This window comes from Hemicordylus capensis, chromosome 5, assembly GCF_027244095.1.
Source record: "Hemicordylus capensis ecotype Gifberg chromosome 5, rHemCap1.1.pri, whole genome shotgun sequence".
NCBI classification, from domain to species: Eukaryota; Metazoa; Chordata; class Lepidosauria; order Squamata; family Cordylidae; genus Hemicordylus; species Hemicordylus capensis.
In genome coordinates this window covers 205,259,860-205,278,959 of record NC_069661.1, presented here as the reverse complement: position 1 = coordinate 205,278,959, position 19,100 = coordinate 205,259,860, and the positions used below count along the sequence as shown (strand labels likewise).

General features: G+C 44.3%; 1 protein-coding gene across 4 annotated transcripts in view; it reads left to right on the top strand.

Annotated features, from left to right (window-relative positions):
* NR2C1 (nuclear receptor subfamily 2 group C member 1) overlaps nt 1–19,100 on the top strand; it is an 83,218-nt gene that overhangs the window by 19,077 nt on the left and 45,041 nt on the right. For all 4 annotated transcript variants that reach the window (XM_053252055.1, XM_053252052.1, XM_053252053.1 and 1 more), the window contains 3 exons: nt 545–652; nt 5,965–6,195; nt 9,911–9,992. In XM_053252055.1, coding sequence (XP_053108030.1) covers nt 545–652; nt 5,965–6,195; nt 9,911–9,992 — 421 coding nt within the window. The remainder of the gene's footprint in view (nt 1–544; nt 653–5,964; nt 6,196–9,910; nt 9,993–19,100) is intronic.

Below are 19,100 nucleotides of genomic sequence, written 5' to 3'. Positions count from 1 at the left end.
TTGATGACACAGTTAAGACTTGTGGTATGGGGAATAACAGCTGTCCTCCCTTGGCCAGGATCACAGTTGCAGTTTATTGCCAAGAATTGCTCCTGTGTCTTGATATCCTTAAAAATGTGCATTACAATCTAGCTTGTTTTCATTCAACAGTTACAATTCAGATGTCCTTGTAAGTAAGCACTCTGCTTCTGTATTATGGGTATCCAGACATAGGAATCTCTTGTGGGAAGGTTGAGTGATTAGAAAATGTTAAGTGTCAGTCAGTCTTAAATGAGCACATGTTAAGATATGGTATATTGTGATGATATAGTAATCAATGAAGGATTCTATTCTAGAGTCGTGGGGAGATTTGACTGTGTGAGTTCAACCTGTAGCTAATTTGTCTAGTAAGAAGAAATGGCTTCTGTTTAGGTATATTAGATTCTTGGCTTTCAGAATTATTTAGTAATTTAGCTTGTCCTGTAGCTTTAGAGTAAGGCACAGCTGACATTGACCCAACTTTATTATTTCATCTGAATAGTGTACTATTTATTTTTTGTTCTAGATTGCACATTCTCAAGGATCTGTCACACAAACACTAATGGATGGAACAGCGCAAAGAATTCAGATTGTACCTGCAGATACAGGTCTCTCCTTACCACAACGCATACAGGTACACTGCATCTAAAGTACTTGGGCTGTGTAACTAGTTGAAAAGTGTATCCTACACAGTGAGGGTGCTTGCTGCAGTTCTACCCACTGGCACCTATGCTGTGAGCTGTTTGCCTCCCAAAAACATTTCTCTGAGGGTCATGGACATATTTCAGTTGGCACAGTGGACTTCAGAAGGAAGAGGAGAACTGTAAAAATCACCCATCTTCGGTAATGTGTGTACAGTGTTGTTGGGGTTTTTTGTAGAGAGAGAGTTCTTTTCTAGTTCAGGATTATTGCCCTCTTTCCTTGCATTTAAAAGTATATATACTTATTATATCTCTCTTAGAAGTCTGTGCTACTCTTTTCTGATCTTCTGACTGGAAGATCATGTTCAGACTTTAGAAAACAGTTTAAACTCTTACCTCTGAATCTTTACCCTGAAATTTAACTTATTTTTCTGAAGACCCTTAGAAGGGAGAGATAGTCCAGAAACTTCAGGTTAAACTGAGAGACCCAGCACTGCTACATTTAGTTTATATTAAGAACATAAGAACAGCTATGCTGGATCAGGCCCAAGGCCCATCTAGTCCAGCATCCTGTTTCACACAGTGGCCCACCAGATGCTGCTGGAAGCCTACAGGCAGGAGTTGAGGGCATGCCCTCCCTCCTGCTGTTACTCCCCTGCAACTGGTACTCAGAGGCATCCTGCCTTTGAGGCTGGAGGTGGCCTATAGCCCTCCGACTAGTAGCTGTTGATAGACCTCTTCTCCATGAAGTTATCCAAACTCCTCTTAAAGCCATCCAGTTTGTTGGCTATCACCATATCTTGTGGCAGAGAATTCCATAAGTTGATTATGCGTTGTGTGAAAAAATACTTCCGTTTGTTGGTCTTAAATTTTCTGGCAATCAGTTTCATGGGATGACCCTTGGTTCTAGTGTTATGTGAGAGGGAGAAGACACTTTCTCTCTATCCACTTTCTCCACACCATGCATGATTTTATAGACCTCATGTCTCCCCGCAGTCATCTTTTTTCTAAACTAAATAGCCCCAGGCCTTCCTCATAAGAAAGATGCTCTAAGTACTCATCATCTTGGTTGCCCTCCTGATCAACTTGGTTGCCCTCTTCTGCACCTTTTCTACAATATCCTTTTTTAGACGTGGTGACCAGAATTGTACGCAGTTCTCCAGGTATGACCGCACCATAGTTTTTAATAAGGGCATTATAATATTGCAGTTTTGTTTTCAATCCCCTTCCTAATGATCCCTAGCATGGAATTGGCCGTTTTCACAGCTGCTGCACATTGGGTCGACACTTTCAGCGAGCTGTCCACTGCAGCCCCAAGATCCCTCTCCTGGTCAGTCACCGACAGCTCATATCCCATCAATGTATACTTGAAGTTGGGGTTTTTCGTCCCAATGTGCATCACTTTACACTTGCCAACATTGAACTACATTTGCCACTTTGTCACCCACTTACCCAGTTTGGAGAGATCCTTTTGGAGCTCCTGACAATGTGTTATGGATTTCATTACTCTAAAGAGTTTGGTATCATCTGCAAATTTGGCCACCTCGCTGCTTATCCCTACTTTTAGATTATTTATGAATAAATTAAAAAGCACCAGTCCCAGTACAGATCCCTGGGGGACCCCACTTCTTACATCCCTCCATTGTGAAAACTCTCCATTTATACCTCTCCTCTGTTTCCTGTCCTTCAACCAGTTTGCAATCCACACATGTCCTTGTCCCCTTATCCCATGACTGCTTAATTTCATCAGGAGTTTTTGATGAGGAACTCTGTCGAAAGCTTTTGGAAGTCCAGCTATGCTATGTCAACTGGATCACCTTGATCCACATACTTTCTGACACTCTCAAAGAGCTCCAAAAGGTTTGTGAGGCAAAATTTACCTTTGCAAAAGCCATGCTGGTTCTCTCCGAGCAGGGCCTGTTCTGTGTGCTTTACAATTTTATCCTTGAGGGTGCTTTCCATCAATTTGCTTGGAACGGACAGTAAGCTAACTAGCCTGTAATTTCCCCAATCGCCCCTGGATCCCTTCTTGAAAATCAGTGTTACATTTGCTACTTTCCAGTCCTCCAGTACAGAGCCTGATTGCAGGGATAAGTTATATATTTTAACAAGGAGGTCGGCAATTTCACATTTGAGTTCTTTGAGGACTCTTGGATGGATGCTATCCAGCCCTGGCAATTTACTAGTTTTCAGTTTTTCCAGACAGTTTACAACATCATCTCTTGTCACTTCTATCTGACTCAGTTCTTTAGCCTCCATCCCCGAAAAGCCTGGTTCAGCAACAGGTATATGCTCAGTATCCCTTGCCATGAAGACAGACGTAAAGAACTCATTTAGCTTCTCTGCAACTTCCATATCCTCCTTAATAATCCCTTTCACTCCTTCATTGTCTAATGGTCCCAACTGCCTCCGTGTCAGGTTTCCTGCTTCAGATGTACTTTAAAAAGTTTTTGTTATTCCCCTTGATGCTTTTAGATAAATGTTCCTCAAACTCTCTTTTCACTTCCCTTGTTGTCACCTTGCATTTCTTTTGCCAGAGTTTGTGTTCCTTTCTGTTCTCTTCATTTGGACAAGCCTTCCAATTTTGAAAGGAAGTCTTCTTCCCTTTTATAGCTTCCTTGACATTACCTGTTAGCCATGCTGGCATCCTCTTGGACTTACTTTTCCTCCTTTTGGCTATACAATCTAACTGGGCTTCTAGTATTGTGGTTTTGAGTAAACTCCATGCATTCTGGAGTGAAGTGACTTGCCTGATTCTCCCTTTCAGCTTGCTTTTCACCATACTCCTCATTTTGGAGAAGTTTCCTCTTCTGAAATTCTAAGTATCTGTGTTAGACTTCTCTGGTGATTTTCTCCTGACATGCGTGCGGAATTTGATCGCACTATGGTCACTGTTTCCTAAAGGGTCGATGACACTGACATCATGCACCAGGTCCTGGGAGCCGCTCAGGATTAACTCCAAGGTCACTTTTTCTCTGGTTGGTTCCAAGACCAACTGTTCTAGGGCACAGTCATTCAGTGTATCTAGAAATATGACCTCTTTGTCATGACTTGACTGTGAATTTACCCAGTCTGTGTGTGGATAGTTGAAGTCACCCATTATTACTGCCCTGCCTCTCCTTGAAGCCTCCCTGATTTCCTCCTGCAACTCCCAGTCACTGTCAACGTTTTGATCCAGAGGGCAATAACACGTCCCCAGTAGCACATTTCCTTTCGAGCCTTGTATTGCCACCCACAGGGTTTCTGTGAAGGACTCCAGTCCACCTAGGTTTTCTACCTTGTTATATTCTATCCCTTCTTTAACATATAGTGCTACTCCATCTCCAAGGCACCCCTCCCTGTCCTTTCTATAGAGTTTATATCCAAGGATAACAGTATCCCACTGGTTCTCACTGTTCCACCGTGTTTCTGTTATGCCCACTATATCTATTTCTGCATTAGCAGCCAAGCACTCCAGCTCACCCATCTTGGCTCGGAAGCTTCTGGCATTAGCATATAAGCACCTATACACTGAATCTCTTAGCTGATGTGTGCTATCTTTCTACTTTTTGACCAGCTGGCACAGCCTTCTGTCTGCTCTTTATGTGGTTCTGTTCTGTCCCCTTCTGTTATATCTGAACCCTTTGCACATTCGCACTTTAAAGGATGGCATTTGCCGAACCAGATACTGTCCAGCTCCTGTCAGCTACTCTCCAGGTGTCATTTTAAAAGCTGCTCTGCAACCTTTTTGATTTTAAGTGCTGGTAGTCTGGTTCCATCTTGGTTCAAGTACAGCCTGTCCCTTTTGTACAGGCCTTGCCCCAAAATGTATCCCAATGCCTAACAAATCTAAACCCCTCCTCCTGGCACCAGTGTCTTATCCACACATTGAAACCCCTCAGCTCTGCCTGTCTCACTGTACCTGCACATGGAACAGGTAGCATTTCTGAGAATGCTACCTTGGGGGTCCTGGACTTCAATACGCTACCTATCAGCCTAAATTTGGCTTCTAGGACCTCCCGACTACATTTCCTCACATCATTGGTGCTGACGTGCACCACGACAGCTGCCTCCTCCCCAGCACAGCCTAACAGCTTATCTAGACGCTGCGTGATGTCCGCAACCTTTGCACCAGGCAGGAAAGTCACCATGCGGTCAACATGCGGGTCACAAACCCATCTCTTTATACCTCTAAGGATCAAATCACCCACTACAAAGAGGCCCCCACCCCCTAGAGGAGTATCCCCTGTGCGAGAGGACTTGGGTTCATCTTCCACGGAAGGGGTCCCTTCTAAAGCATCATTTCCCTCTTCCTCAGACCAATGTCCTCCTTCCCCGAGACCATCATTCTCCCTGACAGCAGAGGAGCTATCAGCCCTGGAGTGGGATGCCTCTACCTTGTCCCTGAAGGTCTCCTCAGCATGTCTCTCTGGGCTTCTCCAGATCCGCCACCTTGTTCTCAAGAGAATAAACCTGTTCCCTGAGAGCCAGGAGCTCCTTGCATCAAGCAATCACCCATGACTTCTGCCCATGGAACAAATAGTCATACATGTGGCACTCTGTGCAATTCACTGGGAAGTGCCCCGTCCCCAGCTGACTTTCTGTCCTCATACTGATTTTACTGAGATTGCACTATGCATATATTTCAAAGCAGACAGTTGAATCTCTTCTTGCCCCCACTCCTGTTCCTGTAAACGAGATATACACATTTTAAATATATACTAGCTGGGCTAGGTGTAGGGCATCTGCACCTCTGCCAGCCAGCCCACTTCTCCCCACCCCCCACCCATGGTTCCTGGCTTGTAGGCCGGCCAGAAAGCTGGCCCGCCACCTCCTCCCGCCTGCCTGCCCGCTGCCACTGCCTGCTCCTGGTGGCCGGCTGGCCGCTGGCAGGAGCAGCCCGCTTCTCTCCTCCCCCGCAGTTTCTGGCTGGTGGGCCAGCTGGAAAGCTGGCCCACCACTTTCTCCCTCCCTGGCCAGCCCGCTGCCACCTCCCGTCCGCCCACCAATTCCGGCTGGCCGCCGCCTGCTGCTCCTCCCACCGGCCAGCCCGCCACTAGCGGCCCCTGCCTGCTCCCACTGGCCCCCATTCAGAATGTTTTAAACTGGAGATCGGGGGATTTTTAGTTTAAATGTGGATTTATCTTTAGGTGTCTGGCACTTGTGAATCTTGGGTGTGTATTATACTAATGTTTTGCTTGGGATGTTGATTTATAAAGTGTGATGCATTGTCTCCAATCATACTTGTCAAAACTATTATTATTTTAGATCACACTTTTATTAAACATACACTACTCTAACATTTTTGAGATAAATGTGTTACCAGATTGTCACGGAACAGCAGACGGGGCAGAAGATTCAGATTGTTACAGCACTTGATCAGACTGCAACAGGCAAGCAGTACATTTTAACAAATCATGATGGTTCTACTCCAAGTAAAGTGATTCTTGCCAGACAAGATGCTGCTCCTGGGAAAGTTTTCCTAACAACTCCAGATGCTGCAGGGGTCAACCAGCTATTTTTTGCATCCCCAGATATATCTGCACAACACATTCAGGTACAGTGACCTACAGCTTAGCCAGATACTTTTTTAAAACGAAGACTTCCCTCTTAACATGGTTTAGTCCTGATGCACCAGCAGTAGTGGTGTATTCAAGTCCTGCCTATGTGTTATGGACTGGTAGTCTTGCTGTGGGTGGGAGGGCAGCCTGTTTACTACTTTTTGAACCAAAATATTGCAGCATGTGTGCTTTGGTGCTGCAGACTGAAACATTGTTTTCATAGAAGAAATACTACTTTTTCTTTGCTTTTTAAAAGGTTCAGAATGTTGGGGCATTGCTTTGTGGGGGAACCACTTTATTTTTATCCAGTGACCTTCATAGCTGAACAGAAACTTAAACTCTGACTTCTCCAGTCCTAGTCTGAAAGCCCTATTTACTGTACTAAGCTGGTATAGTGAATGGGAATAGCCAAGCTGGTATTTGGCACAGGTTATGCAGGAATTTGCTTGACCTCCAAAAAAGATTTGAACACATTTTTTTTCAGGTCCCCAAAAAGCATAGACATTGGAGGAGGTGAAATTATGTCTAATTAGTGGTGCTGTTAGTGTTTTGTCATGCACAATCCATTATGCAATTGCTAGCTTGTGCAAGCGTTCCATTTTCTCTGTGACAAAATACTGCAGTTAGGGCGCTGATAAAATGGTCTCTGTAGCAGAAGTACTGCCTCTTTGCCAGTGTCATTGATGACAGTGAATCATATTCTTCAGTACTGTTACTTTAGAAACCACACCTATGTTAATTAGCCATGTAGCCTATGTTACATATGACAGTGTTATATTCTTGTAAGCATGAAATTGAAAAATGCACAGTGGAGTAATATATTTGTGTGGGGTGTTCAGATCCAGGGAAATATCGACCCAGTACTTGTTTCTCATCCTGGTACTTCAGATAGGAAGGGTGGAGGTGGTTAATGTTCCTATATCTCTTGGTGCATTTCAGTCTCTTGATCTGTCCCTCACTGGGGAACCAGGCCATTCATTTCCTTCTCAGCACTATCTGCTAGCTCCTTGTGATTTCCCTGACTAACTTCTCCATCCCAACCTGTGAATCCAGATCTGTGAGGCTGATCTCTCATGCAGCAAGATCTCTCCTGCACTGTCCCATTGCAGCTTCCCAAGGGCTGGCCAGGCAATGCTGCTGCTCAGGTTGTCTTTCTGTTGGTGCAGCTCAGTGATGTCAGCATGTTTACATAACACCTGGCATGCTGCTCCACCCGTGCGCCTGCTTCTCCCTGGTGGAACTGCCTGTGGCTCATCTTGTGCACTGCTGTTTGCAGGCTGGGCGTTTGACAATTTGCAAAACCAAATATCAAGCCGTGGATTTCTTGATCCTAAATTGGCTATGTGAAATGCTACATTATCTAAGTGGTAAATAGTAATCGGGGCAGTCAGTGTGATGCTAATTCTCAGCATGATGCAATGAACAAATATGTAAATCAACACAGGAAAGTAAAAAGGAATACTACCAGTGTTATTTGGTAACTGAAATTAATAATTATTTATTGTTGATTCATTTAATGATTTTGTATTGCCAGTGTTGCTGTTAATAATAATAATAATAAATAATAATAAACATTATTATTTTAATAATAAACATTATTATTAAAACGTTCAGATATTTATTTAAAAAGCAATGAGCATGTGGAGTACACAGTTAACAATCAATGGCGAGACATTTGGACAGGTTAGCATTAGAAGAGGCATTTTCCAAGGGCACTCACTATCCCCTCTGTTGTTTGTAATCGCCATGACCCCACTTTCACAAATACTAAACAAAACAGGCCTCGGATACCAAACATCTAAAACATCAAGTCAAATCAACCATCTGCTGTACATGGACGATCTGAAGTTGTATGGAAAGTCCCAGTCAGAAATCGAATCACTGCTAAACACTGTCCGTATATTCAGTAGCGATATAGCAATGGAGTTTGGACTAGACAAGTGTGCTGCATTAATAATGAACAGAGGGAAAATAACAAAAACAGAAGGAATAGAACTGCCCAATGGAAGCAAGATCAAGAACCTGGAAAAGAAAGAACATTACAAATACTTGGGCATTCTCCAGGCTGATAACATCGCACACACTGAAGTTAAAAGAAAAATTGGAAGTGAATATATCAGGAGAGTTAGAAAAATCCTCAAGTCCAAACTCAATGGCGGGAACACCATACAAGCCATAAACACCTGGACTATACGTGCTATCAGATACACTGTAGGAATAATAGACTGGACGCAGGCAGAGCTAGAGATGCTAGATCGTAAGACCAGGAAAATCATGACCATCAATCATGCTCTGCACCCCCGCAGTGATGTCGATAGGCTCTACCTCCCTCGCAGCTCAGGTGGAAGAGGAATGCTGCAAGTCCATCAAACAGTAGAGGAGGAGAAAAGAGGCCTTGAAGAATATATCAAGGACAGTGAAGAAGATGCACTTCAAATGGTCAAGAACGAGAAACTATTCAACACCAATGAAACAAAGCAGGCCTACAAGAAAGAACAAGTCAAGAACCGAGCAGAAAAATGGAGAAATAAGCCCCTGCATGGTCAATATTTGCACAATATAAGTGGAAAATCAGACATCACCAAGACCTGACAATGGCTTAAGAATGGCAACTTGAAGAAAGAAACAGAGGGTTTAATACTGGCTGCACAAGAACAGGCACTAAGAACAAATGCAATAAGAGCAAAAGTCAAAAAATCCACAACAAACAGCAAGTGCCGCCTTTGTAAAGAAGCAGATGAAACAGTGGACCACCTAATCAGCTGTTGTAAAAAGATCACACAGACTGACTACAAACAAAGGCATGACAAGGTAGCAGGGATGATACACTGGAGCATCTGCAAAAAATACAGGCTACCTGTACCCCAAAATTGGTGGGACCATCAAATTGAAAAAGTTGAAGAAAATGAAGATGTAAAAATATTATGGGACTTCTGACTACAAACAGACAAACATCTGCCACACAACACCAGATATCACTGTAGTCGAGAAGAAAGAAAAACAAGTTAAAATAATTGACATAGCAATACCAGGGGATAGCAGACTAGAAGAAAAAGAAATAGAAAAAAATCACAAAATACAAAGATCTACAAATTGAAATTGAAAGGCTGTGGCAGAAGAAGACCAAAATAATCCCAGTGGTAATTGGCGCCATGGGTGCAGTTCCAAAAGACCTTGAAGAGCACCTCAACACCATAGCGGCCACAGAAATCACCATCAGCCAATTACAAAAAGCAGTTTTACTGGGAACAGCCTATATTCTGCGATGATATCTATAACAGCAACAACATTGACAATAAAATTCTGGCATCCCAGTTTGTTGGGAAGGACTCGATGTCTGGATAAAACAAACCAGTCAATAACACCTGTCTGACTGTGTAAAATAATAATAATTAATTATTAATAATTAATTAATTAATTAATTAATTAATTAATTAATATTAAGGGTTTATATCCCACCTTTCAAGCCAGTCAGCCTCACAAGGCAACTTACAATAATGTGCTTTTTTCAAAGAATATTTTTTTCTATTCAATTTTCCAGTATTACCTGAATGTCTTCTGGAAGTCAGCAAGACCTCAGTTATATCTTTATGAAAAATTATCCTTCATGCTCTTGCATTTACAGCATCAGACCTGTAGATTATAGGCATGAATGCAGGCAATAGAGTTGATGAAAGTGAGAGATGAATTAATATATTTATTATTTTTCAGATTTTAACAGACAATTCTTCTACTGAACAAGCCCTAAATAAAGTATTTGATCTTTGTGTTGTTTGTGGAGACAAGGCTTCAGGTAAATAACTTTGTACTTCTGCTTTTCAAAATTAAGTGGAGTTTTTTCACTTGTACTTTAGGTGGTATCCTAAGAACTTCTTGCATTTCCTCCATTAGTACAAGGAGGGGTATGATTTTTTGTTGATCCCCACCCCTTCTCCCTGTGTTTATTATCTATCTATCTGTCTATCTATTTAAAATATTTATACCCTGCCCCCCACCAGTACTTTACTGCTCAGGGCAGCTCAAAACACTTATAAAATAGTTACAATGTAAAATCAGACTAATAAAATTAACCAAATTAAACAAGTTAAAAATCCAAGCTAAAACCACAATCAGAATTAGCTTTTAAAATTTCAAATTAAATTCTTTAAAAAGCTAAAAACTAAGCATTATAAAGACTAAAGAACTTACCAGATATAAGCCAACAGTTGAAACATTTAAAGGCCTCTTTAAAAAAATGTGTGTAGTTTTTTTCAAAAACATAGAGAGGGAACATGGTGAAGCTCTTAAGGAAGGGCATTCCAACAACGAGGGGCCACAACCGAAAAGGCCCTGTCTCTAGTCCCCGCTAACCAGATCTCCGTTAGTAGTGGGGCCATAAGCATGGCCTGAGATGATGAGCGGAGAGCCTTGGCAGGTTCATATGGGCAAATGTAGTCCAACAGGTACCCCAGCCCCAAGCCGTGTAGGGCTTCAAAGATCAAGACCAGCACCTTGAATCTAGCCCGGAAGCAGACTGGCAACCAATGAAATTGCTGCAGGGTGGGTGTGATACTCGTGAAGTGACTTGCACCCACGAGCATCCTTGTGGCAGCATTCTGAACCAGCTGAAGCTTCTGAACCATCTTCAAGGGCAGCCCCACGTAAAGCACATTGCTGTAGTCCAATCTGGATGTTACGAAAGCATGAGTAACTGAGGCCAGGTCCAACTTCTCCAAGTAGGTTCGCAGCTGGCTCACCAGCCATAGCTGGTAAAAGGCACTTCTTCACACCATCATCACCTGTGCCACCAAGGACAGCATTGAGTCCAGAAGCACCCCCAAGCTGCGGACTTTGTCTTTCAGAGGGATTGGGACCCCGTCCGAGACCAGATTTACCTCACTACTCAGATAATCAGTTTTACCAACCCAAAGCACTTCCGTCTTATCTGGATTAAGTTTCAGTTTGTTCACCCCCATCCAGTCTAGAACAGCCTCCAAGCCATGGTCCAGAGCATCCACTGCCTCCCTGGTGTCTGCTGATAGGTAGAGTTGGGTGTCATCAGCATACTGATAGCAGCCCACACCTACGGATGACCGCTCCCGGATGTTTCATGCAGATGTTAAACAGCATGGGAGACAGAATAGATCCCTCTGGCACACCATAGGCCAACGGCCAGGGGGTGGAGCAGGCATTCCACAGCACCACCTTCTGATTATGACCCTCAAGGTAGGAGCAGAGCCACTGTATAATCTTGCCTCCAAGTACCAACCCAGAGAGATGTCCCAGAAGGATACAATGGTCGATAGTATCGAAAGGGGCTGAGAGGTCCAGGAGTGCTGGCTCCTGAGGGTCCCTAACCCTCAGGAGCAGATTTTAGAGACTACAGAAGAGGAGATAGGCTAAAAGTACCCCCTTCACCCCTGCGCAAATGGAAGAAGTTCTTTGGATACAACCCAGTTTCTGCAAATGAAATTCATTTACATGTTTTAATAAGCTATCACTTGTTTATGTCAAGCTTATTCCAACATAATAATTATTACTGCTCTGTATCAAAGAGTACTGTAAGAAAATACTTTTAATTTTTTTTTAGGGGGAGACCCTTTTTATCGCTGCCAAATTCAAAGGTTCCCCTCTTTTTTTTATGTTGTGGGTATGATTTCGTGATTGCTGAGAAAGCCACTCAACTTAAGAACAGTTGTTAAATGAAAGATGGACAAATTCTTACTTAACTTGGACCCCCCACACACACCTCTCCCTGCCCCCATAAAGTCTCATAAGGTCTGCTCCTCACCCTGTAAAATATAAAACCATTTATTTGTTACCATTTTATTATCCTGTGTCTGCACATACACATTGTTAGGTGTGTCTGAGCTATATCCTTGTTTTCTCCTTCAGATTGGTATTCTGCATTTTCTTGCTGTTTCCTCATGGTTCTTTCTGTGTATTGCTTGATGTGTGAATTCTCTGTGTATTCTCTGAGGTAATCCATGTTCCTTCACAACTGGATCATCTGCTCCTGCGCAGTAGCGCCACAGAGGAATCTATAGCTCCAATGGGCGCTCTCTGGAATTTTGAGGGGCATGAACAGCGTCCATTAAAATAGGCGAGTGAGTGCCTTCCTCTTCAGTTCCTTCTTGTCTGCCGTGCTTGCTGCAACATGAAGGTTCTTGCTCCTTTCCCTTGCTTGTTCCTGTTAAGCAAACGTTTTGGTTTACTGTTCGGCTTGACTTGGACTGTTCTTTTTACTATTTTCTATGGATCACCCTCTATTTGGTCAGTTGTATTTCCCCCCATTTTTGACTCATCCCAGCCCATGACCACCCGTTTGGATTCTCCCTCAATTTTGGCTACTTGGTGTTTCTCCCATTTTGACTTCGCCCATTCCACAACTGCTTTTTTTGGATCTTCCATTTAACTTGGTGAGTCAATGGAAATTTTCTGGTTTGACTCAGCCTGGCCCTCACTTATCATGGATGCTCCTAAAAGGTTGAAGCGCTGTAAGTCCTGCAGAGGAACTTTACCATCCTCTGATGATTGCCTGATCTTTTGTGTGGAGAAACATAAGAACAAGCCCTGCTGGATCAGGCCCAAGGCCCATCTAGTCCAGCATCCTGTTTTGCACAGTGGCCCACCAGATGACGCTGGAAGCCACAGGCAGGAGTTGAGGGCGTGCCCTCTCTCTTGCCATTACTCCCCTGCAACTGGTACTCAGAGGAATCCTGCCTAAACACTTAACAGTTGTAAAGTCTGCCTTTCCTTCAGCAAACGGACCAAAAGTAGCAGAGAACTGAGACCCACTCTTTATGAGAAAGTGCTCCATCCCCTAACACCCAGTCTGAGTCTGCTGCCGTCACCCATGCCGGGTCCGATCAATCTAAGATTGTTGACATTGTTGATGTCTAGCCCAGATAACACTTCCTCTACTGATCAGCCTGAGCAAACATCGACATTCTACTACATAGAAGCTGGCGTTGGATGCTACTGTGTCTCTCGCATCGATATAGGCATTGGAATTGGCAGCTGCCTTGTCTCTGCACACGCTGTCTCCATCTACTGCACAGAGGGACTTTTTTGCCAGTGTTAGAACTTTCTAAGGCCTTGACTTGAAAATGCTGACAAGATAACTTCAAAGCCTTCAGCGTGGCAGACTGATGTGTCTGCCACCACTTCTTCAACAACCTTGACATCGAAATGCTCAACATCAACAGCAGAACCCCTGCCTAAGAAAATTCCTCTGACATCAACAGTGACGCTCTCTTCAGCCCCGATGTCAACAATGTCAACCGTGCACATGTCTCTTGTGCCCTCTCAGCCACCATTACCCATCGTAATTTCACCATCCTCGACGCCTGCCCATTCCCCTTGAGGAGGTGGTTCAACCTTGGACACTGAGAGGTGCCACTCATTATTGGATACATCACTGGCCTAATCAATTGTCTCTCAGCACCATCTTGAGTCTTTGCTTTGTTTAAACAACATGACCCCTTCCTCTTTAACTTTTAAAGGTTTCCCTCTTACAAAGGGCTTGGATGATGATGAAGCAGGTTCTATACCTCCTGTGCCTAAAACTTCATCAGCTTCACCTGTGCTCCAGTCGCCAAGGCGTTTGCCCAGTTACCCTTGGAAGGAACGTTGCCACTATTCAGCCCCTCATCTGCCTGTACGTCCTCTCAACTATCTCAGCTCTCCTGGGGATTTTGACTGAGGCCACCTCTGTGTTCATGACAGGTATAGGGGTCAAACACATTTTGCCTTTCCCAGTCTTCCCTATGATTTTGAGGGCTATCTCTGGTGGGAGACTATGAAATTGAGGGTCCTGCTGTCTGAACCTGGCATACGTGCACCCAGTGACAATATTTTGGCTGACTCCTTCAGGCATCCTGCCGCACCTGCTGCTTCCAGCATATGCTCCACTCCTGTACTTCGCTCACCTTTGAGGGAACGTGAACAGCCTCACAACCCTGCTTAACCTCTTGAGGGTCCACCTCAGCCTGTAAACCCTGCACAGCCAATTGAGGAGCATCCTCTCTGTGAAGTTGACTCTTGTGAATAATCGGGGGAAGAGTCGGATGTGACGAAGACTCCCATCAGACAACTCCCTTGATGACCAGGTCGCTACTGCCCCGTCTGCTTCTCCTATTGAGGAGACTAAGTCCTATCAGATCCAGGTAGCAGAAACGGCCTGGGCCTTGAGGTACTGACTTCTGCAGCTGAGATCAAAGACTTGGTCTATGATTTTCTGGCCTGCACCACTACTACACACCCAGCAGCTCTACCTATGTTGCCTGTACTGGTGGGCGCATCCAGAGTTTCATGGGAATCTCCTGTTACCTCTACAACAATTTCAGAATGATTGGAGAGTCTCTACAGGGTCCAGGAAACTTCCTTCCCTCTTCCTATTTAAACACCCAGCTCCTAGTTCGTTGGTTGTGGACTGTGCCTTCTAATCAAAATCTGCAAGGAAGCGCTCAGCCCCCATGGACAGGGAAGGCCGTAAGCTCGATGCCATGGGCAGGAGGTTGTGCTTTGCATCTTGCCTGTACCTTAAGATCGCCAACTATTTGGCTTGTATGGCGAAATTCCATATGGGATAATTTTAAGATGGATCTTTCCAAGTTGCCGGACTCTTTTCATTCTAAATACATGTCTGCCTTATCTAAGTCAGCTGACCTGACACACCAGCACCTCAGCACCGTCAAGCACAGAGTCTAGGCTGCTGGCTGGTTCTTTCTCTCAGGAGCCATGCTTCGTTACACTCTACCTCACTTGAGACCAACATGAAGACAAAATTGAAAATCTACCATTTGACGGGGAAGGCTCTAAGGACACTGATGAAACAATGGAAGAATTTAAAAGTCATGTTACACTGCTAAGGCTTTTGCTCCATCCTCTCAATAGCCATCTTTTCCCAAAGATATTGCACCTTCTATAAGTGGCACTACTGGGCTAAGCTTCATGAGTGTAGGGATTTCCAATGTGCTTCCAAGTTTTATACTAGTTGCCCATCCCAACGACACCAGTGCCAACCACAAAAAGTGAAATACCGGGACCAAGCTAAACAGCCTTTTTGATTTTGTGGTCCTGAAAGTGCTTGATCCCCTCCCCCTCCGGCATCACCCCAGCCGTCTTACACTTTCCCTTCCCTCATGGCATCATATAACATCAGACACCTGGGTGTTGAGCATAGTCTTCTCTGGCTATGCCATTGAATTTGACTCCCTACCTGTGTATACAGGTATAAAATACTGCCACTCAGCTCCTACCCCAGAGAAAGAAGTTGTTACTTTTCTTCAGAAGGGTGCTATTGAGCTTCTTCCAACTGAGGCAATGCAACGTAGTTTCTATTCCAGGTACTTTCAGGTTCCAAAACACAACTGGGGGCTTCAGCCTATATTGGACCTGTAGAAGCTTAACAAATATGTCTGCATAAACAAGTTCCGGATGATCTCCTTGCAAACCATTCTACCTCTCCTGTTGGAGTAGTTTGTGACACTAGACCTGGAGGATGCTTACTTTCATATAGCAATCCATCCACTTCACCATCAGCTTCTTTGGTTGTCTGGGCTCACATTCCTACTAGTACTTGGTCCTACCATTTGGCCTATCCTCAGAACCCTTCATTTTCACTAAGTGTATAAGTGCGATTATTGCCCACCTGTGCATAGAGGGTATTTCCATATACTTCTACTTGGATGACTGGCTTATAACTGGGAAATGTGAAACCTCTCTCCATTTTGATGTTCAGTATACTCTGTCTCTTCTCGCTGATCTAAGCTTGACAGTGAACTTCACGAAGTCCAACCTTACACCTCAATGGCGTCTTCTGTATATTGGTGCTGTCCTGGATGCGGTCTGAAAACATGCCTATTTCCCAAAGGACAGAACGCCAACTATCACCAACCTAATATCTTTCTTCTAGGCCTCTTGCAAGCATAGGGCTCGCTCCATACAGTGCCTCCTAATGGCCTCCTGCACAACCACCCTCACACTTGCTCACTTAAAGATGTGCAGATTGCAGCTGTGTTTCATCCAAACCTAGACAAGCAAACAAAATGGCATGGGACAGAGATCTCTGGGGGATGTGTTCCAGATCTCCTGGAGGGAAGGCCTATTCTTCCAGTTCCCACTTGAAGACTGTAAGTAGAATTCTCCAGGACTGGACTCAGTGCATCCTTGGTCACCAAGGCAACCCTGGTTTCCAGTCGTCCTGAGATTCTCCAAGAGACAACATCATCATCTTCCATCCAGGAAGGACCTGCTTTCTTGGGAAGATGGATGAATTCTCCATCACGCCTTAAGAACTCTCAGCTTGACAGCATGGAGTCGAAACTACTAGACTGTATTCTACTCAATGAGAGGAAGGCTTCCACTAGAAAAAATTGCATGTGTAAGTGGAAATGCTTCACATCCCATGCTTCTTCACATGACTTTGACCCCTTCTCAGCCTCCATTCAACAAATTCTTCTATACCAAGAGAATGGGACCCTCAAATACTTCTCTGAAGTCCAACCTTACACTTCAATGGCATCTTCTGTATATTGCTGCTGTCCTGAAAATGTGCCTGGCAGCTATCTCAGTGTGCCACCCAGGGTGGGATGGCCAATCAGTCTTTGTCCACCTGGAGTCTAAGTGCTTCCTTAAGGGTATAAATAACCTATATTCTCCAGTAAGATAATTGTTTGAACCATGGAGCTTATCCCTCATGTTCTCATCCCTCACTTGAATCACCCTTTGAGCCCTTGCTTTCTTCTTCCTTGAAGCACCTTTCCCTCAAAACTACCTTCCTCGTAGCCATTACATTGGCCAGGCAGGCCAGTGAGCTTTCTTCCTTAAGGGCCAACTCACCATACACAAAATTCTACCCAGATCAAGCAGTACTATGACCTGACCTTACCTTCCGTCCGAAGGTAGTTACTGATTTACACATTAATCAAGACAACATACTACCTACCTTTTTATCAATCCTTCGACACCTCTAGAACAGTCCCATGCACTCCCTGGATGTTTGTAGATGTCTCCTTTACTACTTGGACCTTGCAAAGCCTTCCCGCCACTCCAACAAGCTGTTCATCTACTCAGGGCCTAACAAGCACTCTGCAGTTTCACAATAAGACTTTCTCACTGGCTTGTAGAACTCACTTTTTCCTGCTACAGACAGCAAGGAGTCCAGCCTCCAGCCAGAGTAAGGGCCCATTCCACCTGGGCCATGGCCACCTCTGCTGCCACATGCCCAGGTTCAGTATGGCTGACATCTACAAAGCTGCCATGTGGTCCTCAGATTTATCATTTGTAAGACACTATGCTGTGGATCTGCTCAGCTGCTAAGGCTAACTTTTGTCATGTAGTTCTCAAGGAAGTGCTCTCAACATACTAGCATTCTCCACCTTCTCCAGAGCTAGTAATTCACTCAGTTGTGAGGAAACATGGGTCACCTCAGAGATAAACAGGTTGCTTACCTGTAACAGGGTCACCTTAAGTGGAACAGCAGGGAAATGCTTGACTAACAAGGAGAAGGTTGCCGGTTTGAATCCCCACTGGTATGTTTTCTAGACTATGGGAAACACCTATATTGGGCAGCAGCAATATAGGAAGATGCTGAAAGGCATCATCTCATACTGCGCGGGAGGAGGCAATGGAAAACCCCTTCTGTATTCTACCAAAGAAAACCACAGGGCTCTTTGGGCACCAGAAGTCGAAATTGACTTGACAGCACACTTTACCTATAACAGGTGATCTCTCTGGTGATCCATATTCACTCACAACACCCGCCGCCTGACCCCTCTGCTAGCATACAGCTTTAATATTTTACTCTTACCTGGACTCTTGCATACTTCATCTCAGTCACACCACAGCGGCCGATTCAGGAACTGAGAGAGAAGGCGCTCTCTCACTTTTTTTTAATGGACACTCTCCGCGTGCCTCAGAATGCTGGAGAGCGCCTATTAGAGCTATAGATTCCGCCGTGAAGCTATTGCTCAGAAGACCGAGTTGTGAGTGAAATATGGATCACCAGAGAGATCACCTTACAGGTAAACAACCTGTTTTTTTTCAGACCTACCCTTGCACTCTGGACATTTGTGTCTGCATGCAATGCCTATGTAATATTCCTGGGACATCATAGCTTGTGGTGAAGAGCAGTGGTATGAATCTGTAGTATTTATGTGTGTGTGTGGCAAGCGTTAAGGTTTAATTCATGAGTCTTAAATAAATGACAGTGAAAATGCATGGCTCCAAGAGTTGTGCAAGAATTTTATATCGTCTCATGATGTGCTCCAAAGTCTGTTTAAAAAGCTGGCAGTTCAGTTGGCTTCCCTTCTAATACTGTTGAATTAGAATGTTTCCTTTAACCACCCTTTTGAAAAACATTTGGTTCTTCTAATCTAAGAGACACCAGTGGCAGAAGAGAGTTAGCACAAGCAATTTGTAGCACCATTGCAGATCAGCACGCCTGCTAAAAGCGTTGCCGAGAGCAGTGTCATAGGTGACTGCAGGAAGAAATGAAGGGCCTGGAAACTGAACAGAGCTCCACTAGCAGCAGCAGGTGTGCTCCACCTGGTTTCTGGGCTCTCCACCCTTTGCTGCAGCCCACATCATTCTCAAGGATCCCTCATCCCTTGGCAACATCTTTCCAGTAGGCTCAGAGGGTGAAGTGGTGCCAATTGTTACTTTCCCTAACTCTCTTCTTCTGTGGAGAATGCTCAGTGTGTATGTGAGCCAGTATTTTTAGACCTCTCTGCTGCAGAGGAATATATTAAATTAAAAGGTATGCTTTTGTAGCTCTGTATTATCTATTGCAATTACAAAGTCAGCACAGATACATGCTGTTAGTCCATGCATTTGGGTATCACTGTTGCCTAGCAGCGTATAAAGTCCAAAACATGTCGGTGTGAATCATAGGATCTGTATGCCCTGTTTTTCTGGT